Source organism: Bos indicus, chromosome 9 (genome assembly GCF_029378745.1).
Source record: "Bos indicus isolate NIAB-ARS_2022 breed Sahiwal x Tharparkar chromosome 9, NIAB-ARS_B.indTharparkar_mat_pri_1.0, whole genome shotgun sequence".
Classification (NCBI taxonomy): domain Eukaryota; kingdom Metazoa; phylum Chordata; class Mammalia; order Artiodactyla; family Bovidae; genus Bos; species Bos indicus.
Genome location: NC_091768.1, coordinates 50,669,367 through 50,681,534, shown reverse-complemented (window position 1 = coordinate 50,681,534; position 12,168 = coordinate 50,669,367). Strand labels below are relative to the sequence as shown.

General features: G+C 43.5%; 1 protein-coding gene across 3 annotated transcripts in view; it reads right to left on the bottom strand.

Moving 5' to 3' along the window:
* Window positions 1-12,168, bottom strand: part of FAXC (failed axon connections homolog, metaxin like GST domain containing) — a 78,003-nt gene that overhangs the window by 54,611 nt on the left and 11,224 nt on the right. For all 3 annotated transcript variants that reach the window (XM_070796043.1, XM_070796041.1, XM_070796042.1), the window contains one exon: window positions 6,237-6,433. In XM_070796043.1, coding sequence (XP_070652144.1) covers window positions 6,237-6,433 — 197 coding nt within the window. The remainder of the gene's footprint in view (window positions 1-6,236; window positions 6,434-12,168) is intronic.

Below are 12,168 nucleotides of genomic sequence, written 5' to 3'. Positions count from 1 at the left end.
CTCTTCCCCACCCTGCTCTCGTTTTCCTTCCTCTCTTTCACTCCCTGTGCCCAAAACTGTAGACCAGTATCAGGGAATAGAAGCAAATGAGGGCCAGGCAGGCTCTTCTATGGCCAAGTCCTGTGAAGTGGGTATAAAATGCAATGTCAATGAAAATGCGTGCTTCAAGGGTCCCTAAGTCAATTTCTACAGATCAAAGACATCCCTCACACATGCTGCCATTTCCTGACAACCACAAGTCCACACCTTCCCACATGAAAGCTTCCTGAACATCTCCACGTGAAAGGGACTTCCGTACCGACCACTCCACCGAAACCACTCTCGTCCAAGTCAACAATCCCGTCTTATTGCAAAGTTCAAATACATTTTCTTTTCATCTTTATCTTCCTTGAACTCTTTGCAGCATCCAACACTATCAGCCTCTTTCTTAGAATTCTCTCTTGGCTTACGTCTCTTACTTTCCTCTCACCTCTTACATGTTGCCAAGATTTTTATCTTTATCCCTTCTACCTTCTTACACCTCATTCGTGGGGTGTTTCTATGTTTCACATTCATGATTTCAAAGTGAGGACTCCCAACTCCATATCACAGCCCACGAGACCTGTCCTGAGATCCACAGATACAATGAGGGAGCCTCAGGCACTCAAACCAACATTTCCAAAGTTGGATTCACCCTCTTTCTTCCTCGCAAATCTGCCACTCTGCACGGAAACCAGAAGGAATCCCGGGAGATCCTCTTCACCGCTCCCCACCCCTCCCTCCTGATAGCCAGTCACCCTGCGGCTTTGTCACCAATTCGACTGACACTATCATTCAGGCTGCATCACTGCCCAACCCTGAGGACGGTGGCCTCCTCACAGGTCTCCCAACAGCCTCTTAAGGACTTCTAGAAATCCATTTTCCCCTAGTCAGCCACAAAAAGCTTCCTAAAACACAAATCCCATGGTATCACACTGCTTCTCGGAGTCATGCATTTGCTCCCCATAGCTGCTTCACCTGGCACCTCAGCCTCCCCCATCCCAACCCCACCCCCACCCCCCGCCACAGCCTGACCCCAAAATGGCACTGCTTCCCCACAGAATTATACATGCCTCCCCGACTGCCTCCTTCTTGCCTCTAAACTTTTGCAGACTGCTGCCCCCTCCCCCTGACATCCTCATCTTACCCTCTCAACCGATCCCTTCCCCCACTACTCTGGCCCTAGATCCTGTTTGACATCATCTCCTCCGGAAGCCTGCGTGCCTGCGTCACATCGCTCCAGCAGGTGCTCTTCAGACTCTCCCCCAGCGCTGCCTGGCTATGCAGGCTGGATGGCGCCCTCCCCTGTGAGCCAGCTGAGGACAGGCACCTTGTCTTCCCTGACATCCAGCCCCTAGTGGTCATTCATCCTGGAACTCTGCTGAAAGGATGAACTGTTGACTGAATGGAAAGTTCTGAGCCAGCTGCTGCAAAGTAGTGTTTCTAAAGGCTGACAATATTTACGCAGGAAAATGCAATGAGAGAGGCCTGCAGAGACTGAGGAAGAAAGGGCTGCCCCCTTTCTCCTTCTGGGATCTGTCTCTTCACTCTCTGCTGGGAAGAGGCCACTACTCAGGGAATTGTGAATTATAAACTAGAGAGGATAGGGAGGGCCAATTTGGAAACTGGGCCAGGCTGAGCAATTAAAATAATTTCTCATTCTGAGAGCCTCTGTCAGGAAGTTGATACTCATTTTGTTTTATATATCACAACTGATATATCTGGTCTTTCCTACAAAATGACGTCAAATAGGCTTGTTTTTTTCCCCCACTATCGATGATCTTAGAACTGAAGAGTAAACCCAGCTGAGACATTTTTAAAGAAGCTAGGAAGGAAAGAAGATCTCTGATGCTTTACTAAGGATATCTCTCATTATAACCTCCCATGAAGCCTGGGCTGTGGCCGAAATGACTATTAGCACATATGGAAGAAAGTGCAAACCTACTGTTTGCTGAATGAATCTTAGCATGTGGCCTTTCCAACCATGAGAACGCCCTTTTCCTGGTCATGCTACCACCTCCTTGCCACCTTTCACTTGTAGTCTAGATGCTCTAGGGTGCAGGAGCATATGATATGCTTCTGCAATCTCACCACCTTTCACAGTATTAGAAATGCCTCTCTGAATGGGGCCCTCACTACATCTAAAACTGGGGGGAGGGATACAAAAAAGAAAGGAGAGGGGACCATTTCAATCGAGTTGTAATCAAGGAGAGAGAGTCTCCTGGCTTTTAGAGAAAAATCTCAGGTAAGTCCTTTTATTAAAGCATCCCATCTCTCCCACTCACCAAAAGCCAAGCTCAAAATTTTAAAAAATGGGACTTCCGTGGCAGTCTAGTGGTTCAGACTTGACCTTCCAATTCAGGGGGTGCAGGTTTGATCACTGGTCAGGGAACAAAGATGCCATATGCCTCAAGGGGGGGAAAAAACAAAACATAAAACAGAAACAATATTGCAAAAAATTCAATAAAGACTTTAAAAAATAGTCCACATCAAAAATATTTTAATTATAGCCAACCTAGAAGTGATTTGAATCCTCTTTTCTAACATCTATATTTTTATGGGTGAAATTGTTATGATTATAGGGAGTTTGACAATTGAGATTAGAAGAGCTTAAGACACTCCTGGTGACTCAGAAAGTAAAGAATCTGCCCGCAATATGGGAGACCCAGGTTCATTGCCTGGGTTGGGAAGATTCCCTGGAGAAGGAAATGGCAACCCACTCCAGTACTCTTGCCTGGAGAATTCCATGAACAGTGGAGCCTGGCGGGCTACAGTCAATGGGGTCACAAAGAGTCGGACACAACTGAGCTGCTGACACACACACACACACACACACACACACACACACACACAATACTCAGTAGTGTCCACAAGGGGACAGTATGTCACCTAGAAGCCACTATAGCATCTGTTATCAAAACAATTTCATTCCAGTAATCTGACCCCAAGTCTCTCAGACTTTGCTTTATTCTGGCTTCCCTGTATTTAACTTTAGCATCCAGTGAAATAAAGGGGATAAAAAACCTGAGTCCTTCATCTTCACTAATAGTATTTATAACGCAAGTGGGATATAATTGTATGGATTTCAAGTGCAAGAAAAAACCACTTTATAGCTGAGTGTGCTTTTTGTACAGACCTGATTCAGAGCTTCAGAATTATATGATGTTAGATAATGTTTTCATTATATAATATCAGGAGCCTTTGTTTTTCAGAAAACCATATCTGAAGTAGAGTATTTTTAAAGTTTCAGACCAAGACAGACATATCTGAAAACTCCAGATAACTGAATCAATTGAGTCCAATAATTAATTCTCCCTCTTACACTTCTGTAAGTATAAACACAACGTTAGAGCTCATCGATGATCAAAATTCAACAAGCTCTCATGGAAAGCTCATACTTGTAATATTTTCCTACATACTGTGGTCAGTTCCCTATGCTGGCCCCCGGTTTCCACAGGCATGCACTTTCTTACCATGGATTGCGCCGGGTAAAGGGGGTAAGTGTTGGGATTTAGAGCTCTCAAGAAAGACTGTTCAGGATCTCCCCAAAGCAAGAAGTTAGCTAAAGGTTTGGAAAGTTAAAGAAACAGAGAAAGTTTGTTTTTCCTTCTGCTATTGAAGACTAAAAGAAACTGGAGGAACTAGGATTTTTTTTTTTTTTAAAGGTCACTGGATATTTGTATCTCAATCAAGACTTGACCTCCCACCTTCACTATTCATTTCTCAAATAAACGCTTGAGGAGACACAAATGCGAAATAGTAGCTAACCCCCAAAAGTAAGCTATTTGTATTTTAATTTAAAAATACTAATTAAGAGCCTTCCTGGTGGCTCAGTGGTAAAGAGTCCACCTGCCAGTGCAGGAGACACAGGTTTGATTCTTGATCCAGGAAGATCCCACATGCCACAGAGCAATTAAGCCCATGTGCCACAACTATTGAGCCTGTGCTCTGGAGCCTGGGAACTGCAGCTACTGAGCCCTCATGCTGCAACTACGGAAGCCCTGGCAACCTAGAGCCCATGTGCCGCAACAAGAGACCACCACAACGAGAAGCCCACACACTGCAACTAGAGAGTAGCCCCGCCAGCAACTAGAAAAAAACCCACAGCAACGAAGACCCAGCACAGCTAAAAGAATAAAAAAAATTTTAAAGTACTAATTTAAAATTACTATTTTTTAATTAAAAAGAGAAGAATCTACATATGACCTTTGCAACTTCCCAAGCACTTGGGGGTTTGTGATCTGTAAAATTAAGATTCTCACCCACTGGAGTACCACCTCCCAAGGCTCCCTCCCAGCCCTCCCCACCACACCCTGCCCCCTCATCACATCACTAGGAAAATAAGAGAAGGGAAGAACAGAAGATGAACTTCTCTCAGGAAGTTAATATACATAACACGTCACTAACACCCAGAGCAAGAAGCAGTGACAGGTGATCCTTGAAATCTTGCTGGATTTCTAAGCCGAATATAAATTTTATGCACGCACACACAGCACACACAGAAATCAAAGAGTGTCGCAAAAGTACCAACTTAACTGTAAGGCTTTCAGCTTTTCAGGCAGCTGAAAAGTGCTAGCTCTCCATATTAATGGCCCATCCATCAAATGAAGTAGCACTTGGGGGTGGGGGGTGGCGGCTTAGCAAGAGAAGGCACAGAGAGCCTGGGTGGCCCTATGCTGGTTCTTCATTTTCCTGATCACTGCGGAGCAGGACCTGCAACCCCAGGCGAGCAAGTGAGACGACTCTGTCCCCCAAGGGCTTTTGTGTGAGGCTAAGCGTATGACCTGCACTCATGCATTTTGGTCCACCCTGTAACCCCTGCACTCTTTGAGAGGGAAGGGCAAGCAGTTCTCCATAAGTATTATAAGGAACAGACCACACTGAGCCTGTGATCATTCCCACGCTGATCTGCAGCCCTGCCTCCACTCTGCCTGACTCTCTCCTTCCTCCCACCACCTTCATCTCTGCAGTGAGAAAGAGAAGAAAGTGATGCTTCAGGTCAGTCCTGGAATAAAGTGGGCAAGAACTGAAAGCGGAAAAAGAAAAAAAGCAGAAGGTCACAAAATTCAAGAGGCAAGTTTTCCATTTAGCAAGAGCTGAATGTATGAAATAGGAATGTGAAGCCAAGGAAGTTTCTAGTCAACCCCACATTGACTGTAAGTCTCCGTGGAAGAGGTGAAAGCTACTCAGTGAGCAATGACCTAGTAGTAACAATTAATGCCCCAAAAAAGTGGACTCAGCAATTCTTTATTAAATCTTTAGAACAAGATGAAGTGCAGAAATCAGGGAGAAAATATTTTTTACCTATTGGAATGTATAGAAAGGCTAAAACTCTAGAAGATAAACGGAAAAAAAAAACAACAAAACCCACATTTCAATGAGATTGTAAAGCAAGAAGAACCAAGTCTGCCTAACTCATGCAATGTCACAGCAGCATACCACCTGCAAAACAGGGGCACCTAACCCACACAGTGTCTGCAATGCTTCAAACTCAGGGAATATGGAAGCTAGGAGTCAGCCAATCAGGACAAAGTACAAGCTAGGAGTCAGCCAATCAAGGCAAAGGTACTCAGAAAACAGTAGTAAGCTTTACTTCTGGATCAGGGAGAAGCTCTTGTCATACAGGGAAAACTGACAATACTCTGCCAAAGCTTGCATAATTTATTTCACCTGAGACTTCTATCTGCCTTAGTCTTCTGTTCCCTCCTTTGAGTATCTGATGCAACATTAATTCAGGAGTTCGTATTTGTAAAAAGCCCAGTCTATCTCCCTCATGGGCTAAGAAGTTTTCATATTTGTAAATGGTTGAGGGGGAAAAAAATCAAAAGAACAGTATTTTATATTAAATGAAATTCAAATGTCAGTGCTTTTGTTGTTTTATTTAAACACAGTGATGCTTATTCATGTGTGTATCATCTATGGCTGCTTTTGCGCTAAAACCGCAGAATTAAGTAGTTGCCACAGACAAATGCAGTTCAAATAGCCTAACATATGTACTAGCTGGGCCTCAACAGAAAACGTCAATTCTGCTCTAGATACCTAGAGACTTAACAGTCATAGTTTTGACCCCTAAGTCGGTCAGAATGTAGAACACTTTGGAAAAGGTTCAGCAGGTGGGGGGTGGGGGGGGGGGTGGGCCTGAAACGTGAAACCACTGGCTTGCTTCACATGATGGGGACGTGCCCTAGACACCCACCCAGGCCCCTGGGGGGACTCACCAGTAGAAATGCTCCTCCACCATCTTAGTCACTGCCCTGGAGATGGCTCTTTCATGAGGACCAAGGTTTTTGTTTAAATTCACTCCAAGTTTCTCTTCCAGAAAGTCAATTATGAATTCTGTCCCGGAAACTTTTTCATGATTATATTCAATCCAAGGCATTTTCCCTTGAGCAGAGAGTTTTCCACCAAAATAATTCTAAGCAGAGTAAATTGTAAAGAGAAAAGCAAAGTTTTATTTAAACTTCACTGTATGGTTAACAGAAACAAACATTCCAACAGTATATTTGATAGTGACTGCACTATTCAAGTGAATGAAATCAGCATAAAAACTCTTAAGGGGATAAACAGTTAATTTGGGGGAAAAAAGGCTTATCTCACATGAAAATATTACTTTACTCCCATACATTTTATCATGGTTCTGGCTTGTGTGCGCTTAGTCGTTCAGTTGTATCTGACTCTTTGCGACCCTGTGGACTGGTCCTCTGTCCATGGTGATTCTCCAGGCCAGAATACTGAAGTGGGTTGCCATGCCCTTCTCCAGGGGATCTTCCCAACCCAGGGATCGAGCCCAGGTCTCCCACATTGCAGGCAGATTCTTTACCATCTGAGCCACCAGGGAAGCCCTTACTGTTCTGGCTTACTGGTTTGTTTGTTTGTTTTAAGAGCAGAAAGGAAGATGAGAGCTGAAATCATCTTCATCCTGGTCAGAGTCAGTCTAATTATAATTTATGAACAATCTAAAAACACAGAAATTGAAAATAAAGGAGGCATATACTGATAGGGCTACTGATCAGAAACCTCACTTGTAACAGTACCTTACACTTGAAAATGCTTATCATGATACCACTATATTGCAAACAAGTGGTACCAGAAATTACAACAGCGGGGTATAACAAAGTGCGCCCAACACATTCAAGTCCAGTGCCTATGAAAATGCAGATTCCTAGGCCCACACCCAGATCACTGAGTCAGAATCCAGGGAAAGGTGGTCACGAATCTGTACATTTGACAACCTCCCTTTGATTTATACCCACACTAGAAGTTTATGGTGTCTCAGGGGAGATTCTAATCCCAAAACGGGGTTGGTGGGAGGTGGGGGTGAAGTCAGAGTTTATAAGCATTGAGAATGACAGGATAACATCTTCTGATCCCTGTATAAAAAGATCTTAACCACACTGCTGGAGCGGATTCTGTGATAATGATCGTATTTATCCAACTGCTTTTCTCAGTAAATTTGGACTGTGTGAACCTCAAAGTTGATTTTTAAATCTGAATCCAGTTTTGGGTGGTCTACACAGCTTAAATTAATCATATTATTACAAAATTCTCCTGGTACTTCATACAAGTCAACAGTTCAGAGACTATGACTGCTGCTGCTGCGTCGCTTCAGTCGTGTCCGACTCTGTGCGACCCCATAGACGGCAGCCCACCAGGCTTCCCATCCCTGGGATTCTCCAGGCAAGAATACTGGAGTGGGTTGCCATTTCCTTCTCCAATGCATGAAAGTGAAAAGTGAAAGTGAAGTCGCTCAGTCGTGTCCGACTCTAGCGACCCCATGAACTGCAGCCCACCAGGCTCCTCCGTCCATGGGATTCTCCGGGCAAGAGTACTGGAGTGGGGCGCCATTGCCTTCTCCACAGATACTACGGACTAGTAGCCAAATGTTGGTTCCTGTGGAGGAAACTAAACTCTCAGACATTGCTGATGGGAATGTAAAATGGTACAACCATTTTGAAACCATTTGTTAATTTCTTAAAAGGTTAAGTACACACCTGCCACTCAATCCAATCATTTCCCTCCTAGGTGTTTATCTAAGAGAAAAGAAAGCATATGTCCATGCAAAGACTTGTACATATGCTTTCTTGTGGCGGGTGTGTGTGTGTGTGTGTGTGTGTGCACGCGCACACGTTCACACGCTCAGTTTGTGTCTGACTCTTTGTGACCACATGGACTGCAGCCCACCAGTCTTCTCTGTCCATGGAATTTTCCAGCAAGAATACTGGATCGGGTTGCCACTTCCTACTCCAGGAAGCAGGAGACAACATTTTAGAGATACTATGAAAATATCTAAAGATTAGATGAATTCAAAAAATATTTTTAAAAAGAGACACAAAAGTAACCAGTAAAACTAAGTGTGAGATGACGGTAATCTTTTTTCCATGAATTTCAATTTTTCTGAATGTTATATTCCTTTTAAAATAAATCTATATAATTTTTAAATAATACTTAATATTTCTTAACTTCCTTAAACATATTAAAGAACTCCTGGTCTAATTTTATTTAGGCAATTGGAGTCTGACTGGCCCACCAACAACAGTTTCTGAAAGTAGTTTTGAGAAGAATGATGAAGAGGTAAATCCTCTTTATCTTTGCCAAGCTGATGTCTCCACCTGCAAGTCTGTCCTAGATGAGATTAATGCATCTACATTTACACTACATTATTAGCACAGCAGTGAAAGCCATAGGCTTTGGGTTTAAAACTCTGGTGCCCTCATTTAGTCACTGTGTGACCTTGAACCTCCCTGGTCTCCCTTAATCCCCCTGGATTCATCTATATATAATTGGGATAATATGCTATGCCACGCTAAGTCGCTTCAGTAGTGTCCGACTCTTTTCGACCCTGTGGACTGTAGCCCACCAGGCTCCTCCGTCCATGTGATTCTCCAGGCAAGAATACTGGAGTGGGTTGCCATGTCCTCCTCCAGGGGATGTTCCCAACCCAGGAATCGAACCCACGTCTCTTATGCCTTCTGCATTAGTAGGCAGGTTCTTTACCACTAGTGCCACCTGGGAAGCCCATTAGGATAATAGCAGTGGCTAAAATTAAATGAGAAAATGCACACAATGTGTTTGACAGAGTGCCTTTATCAGAAGTATTGACATCACCATCCCCATTTCAAAATGGAGAACTTGCAACCTTCAGAGAAATCCCAATCTTGGAACTTTGACGTGCTACACTGGCCACAGTGCCCCAAACTTTTCAGTTAAATTTATATCCATTACATTCACAGCACCTCTGGAACCACCTTGAAAGGTCCCCCACTGGGTAAATTTGAGCTAAATTTTAGCACCTTTTGTGGATTATGTAACACGTTGAAAAAAAATTCATGCATCCATTATTGTGAATAAGAAATAAATGCATTAGTCTCTGCCCTTGGCTCCCAGCACAGAGCTCCTAAAATCCTTATAAATCCCTAAGTGTTCAGAGCATGAGGAAAACCTTTTGTTCTGAGGTGGTGACTCTGAGTGGGCTCCTGGATAAACTGGTCACCAGAAAGACCAAGTCACAATTAGAAGCTTAGCGTTTTCAACCTCCTCCCCCATCCTCTAGAGAGCAGAGAGGGGTTGGACATGGAGTTATTAACTGGTCATAAATACTTGAGGAGGACTTCCCAGGTGGCACTAGTGATATAGAACCCACCTGCCAATGCAGGAGATGTTAAGAGATGCGGGTTCAATCCTGGGTCAGGAAGATCCCCTGGAGGAGGGCATGGCAACCCACTCCAGTATTCTTGCCTGGAGAATCCCATGGACAGAGGAGCCTGGTGGGCTACAGGCCACAGGGTCATAGGGTCATACGGGTCACAGGGTCACAAAGAGTCAGACATGACTGAAATGACTTAGCACACATGTGCACACTACTTGAGGAAGCCTCCACAAAATCCCCTAAGTATGGGGCTTGAAGAGCCTCCAGGCCGGTGAGCACATCCACACTGGGAGGGTGATACTCCCAAATACGAAAGAACAGACGTTCCTACTCAGGACCCTCCCACATGTCCCTCTTCATGTAGCTGTTCATCTGTATCCTTTATCAAATCCTTCAGTAAGTTGGTAAACATAAGTGTTTCCCTGAGTCCTGTGAGCTGCTCTAGCCTAGTAATCAAACCTAAGGGGGGTCATTAGAACCTCTGATCTACAGTCGGTTGGTCAGAAGCACAGGTGACAATCTGGGCTTGCAACTAGCATCTAAACCAGGGGGCAGTCTTGTGGGACTTAACCCAGGGAATCTGATGCTGCCTCTGGGTAGCGTCAGGATTGAACTAAAGTGTAGGCTGTCCAGCTGAAGGCAGGGTCGACAGAGGATGAGACAGTTGGATGGCTTCACCAACTCAATGGACATGAGTTTGAGCAAGCTCCAGGACACGGTGATGGACAGGGAAGCCTCGCGTGTTGCAGTCCATGGGGTCGCAAAGTCACAAAGAGTCGAACACGACTGAGCAACTGAATAACAACGTCCAGCTGGTGTCAGAGAGGACTGACTGCTGTGGGCCTCGTGTTTGGCCAGAAGTGTCAGAAATGAAGTGTTTCATGTGAGTCGAAAAGGAGACTCATGGGGAGAAACACACAGTAGGGAGGGACTGGTTTCCCCAACACAGAAAGGAAAAATCTGAGTACTTCCCTTTATAACTACACACTATAGTTTTGTAGAAGAATGTCCTTCTGTTTTGAAGATGCACCCTAACGTATGGAGGGGTGAAGTGTTGAGATTCTTACAGCTTATGTTCAAATGTTGCATTAAAATTTTTTTTTCATAAAGGTATACATAAAAAGAAGTAAAGGAAAGAAGGCAACATGTTAACAATTGGTGAGTCTAGGGGAAGGGCATATGGATGTTCACGTACTATTCTTTTAACTTGTCTGTAGCTCCGAAAATTTCCAAAACAAAAAGATGGTGGGGTGGTATAGGGCAGGAGTGTGGTGTACAGACAAAAAGAGCAAACAAATAGAACATTAGAAGTTAGGGCTAAGAACCAGAGCAGAGAGTTTCAAAAAGAGCCATTTCCTTCTCTTTTCTTTCTCAGATTTAAAAAGAAGGATTGCGTGAAATACATGCTTCTTTTACAATCAGTTATGGCAAATGATCTTTATGTGAAAGTCACTCAGTCGTGTCCAACTCTTTGCGACGCCATGGACTGTAGCCCACCAGGCTCTTCTGTCCATGGGATTCTCCAGCCAGAATACTGAAGTGGGTAGCAATTCCCTTCTCCAGGGGCTCTTCCCGACCCAGAGATCAAACTCAGGTCTCCCTCATTGCAGGCAGATTCTTACCATCTGAGCCACTAGGGAAGCCCTTTATGTATGTATGTATGTCTAAAAACAAGTATGGAAAGATGCTCAGAAGTATTTGTGATGATAATCTCCAGCTAGTAAGATATCATCGATTTTCATTTTCCACTGACGCTTTGTTGAAATTGTTAAAATTCTTATAAGGGCCATGTCATCCAAATGTAATAAAAAAAAAAAAACAAATGGTAAAGCTGTTTTCATTTTGAAAAAAAAAAAAAAATCACCATATCTGCAGGACCTCCTTACATCTTTTTGGTAACTTCCTATGAATCTATAATTATAACAAAATGAAGTTTTAAAAATTCATCTACCAATATTTATATTCTTATTTTAAAAAGCTAACAACTGCAACTAATACATCAGGCTTTTTAAGAAAACCCTTGTGAGTTCCTACTAATGGTCATCAAATATTTATCCCTGTCTCATTTCGATTAAAAAATAAAAAAGCTTCAAATATAAAGTCATGCTCTTAGGAACATGACATTTTAATCTTTTTTTAAAAGGCACAGGGCAAAGAAGGGGCAGAGGGTAGTGCTCCCTGGGTTGATGACAAAATACCTCTCTACTGATCCTCCAAGCAGAGAGCCCAAATAGTACTTCCCAGGCGCCACCAGAAACAACACAAACCCTCACTGAGGATGCACAAGGTCTCAAAGGATCCCCACCCCCACCCCAAGACGGAATCAGAGCATCCCTTTCTAAATCATAAAACCATCTTCCTGTTACCTACCCCGATGAACACTCACTTCATTTATTTTCCATAGAGACCTCACAGAAGAAACACTCCAATATCACTCCTTTCATAAAAAATATAACTTAACAGGAAATAATAATTTTAGAAGGGGTAAGCAGTCCCCTTCATGA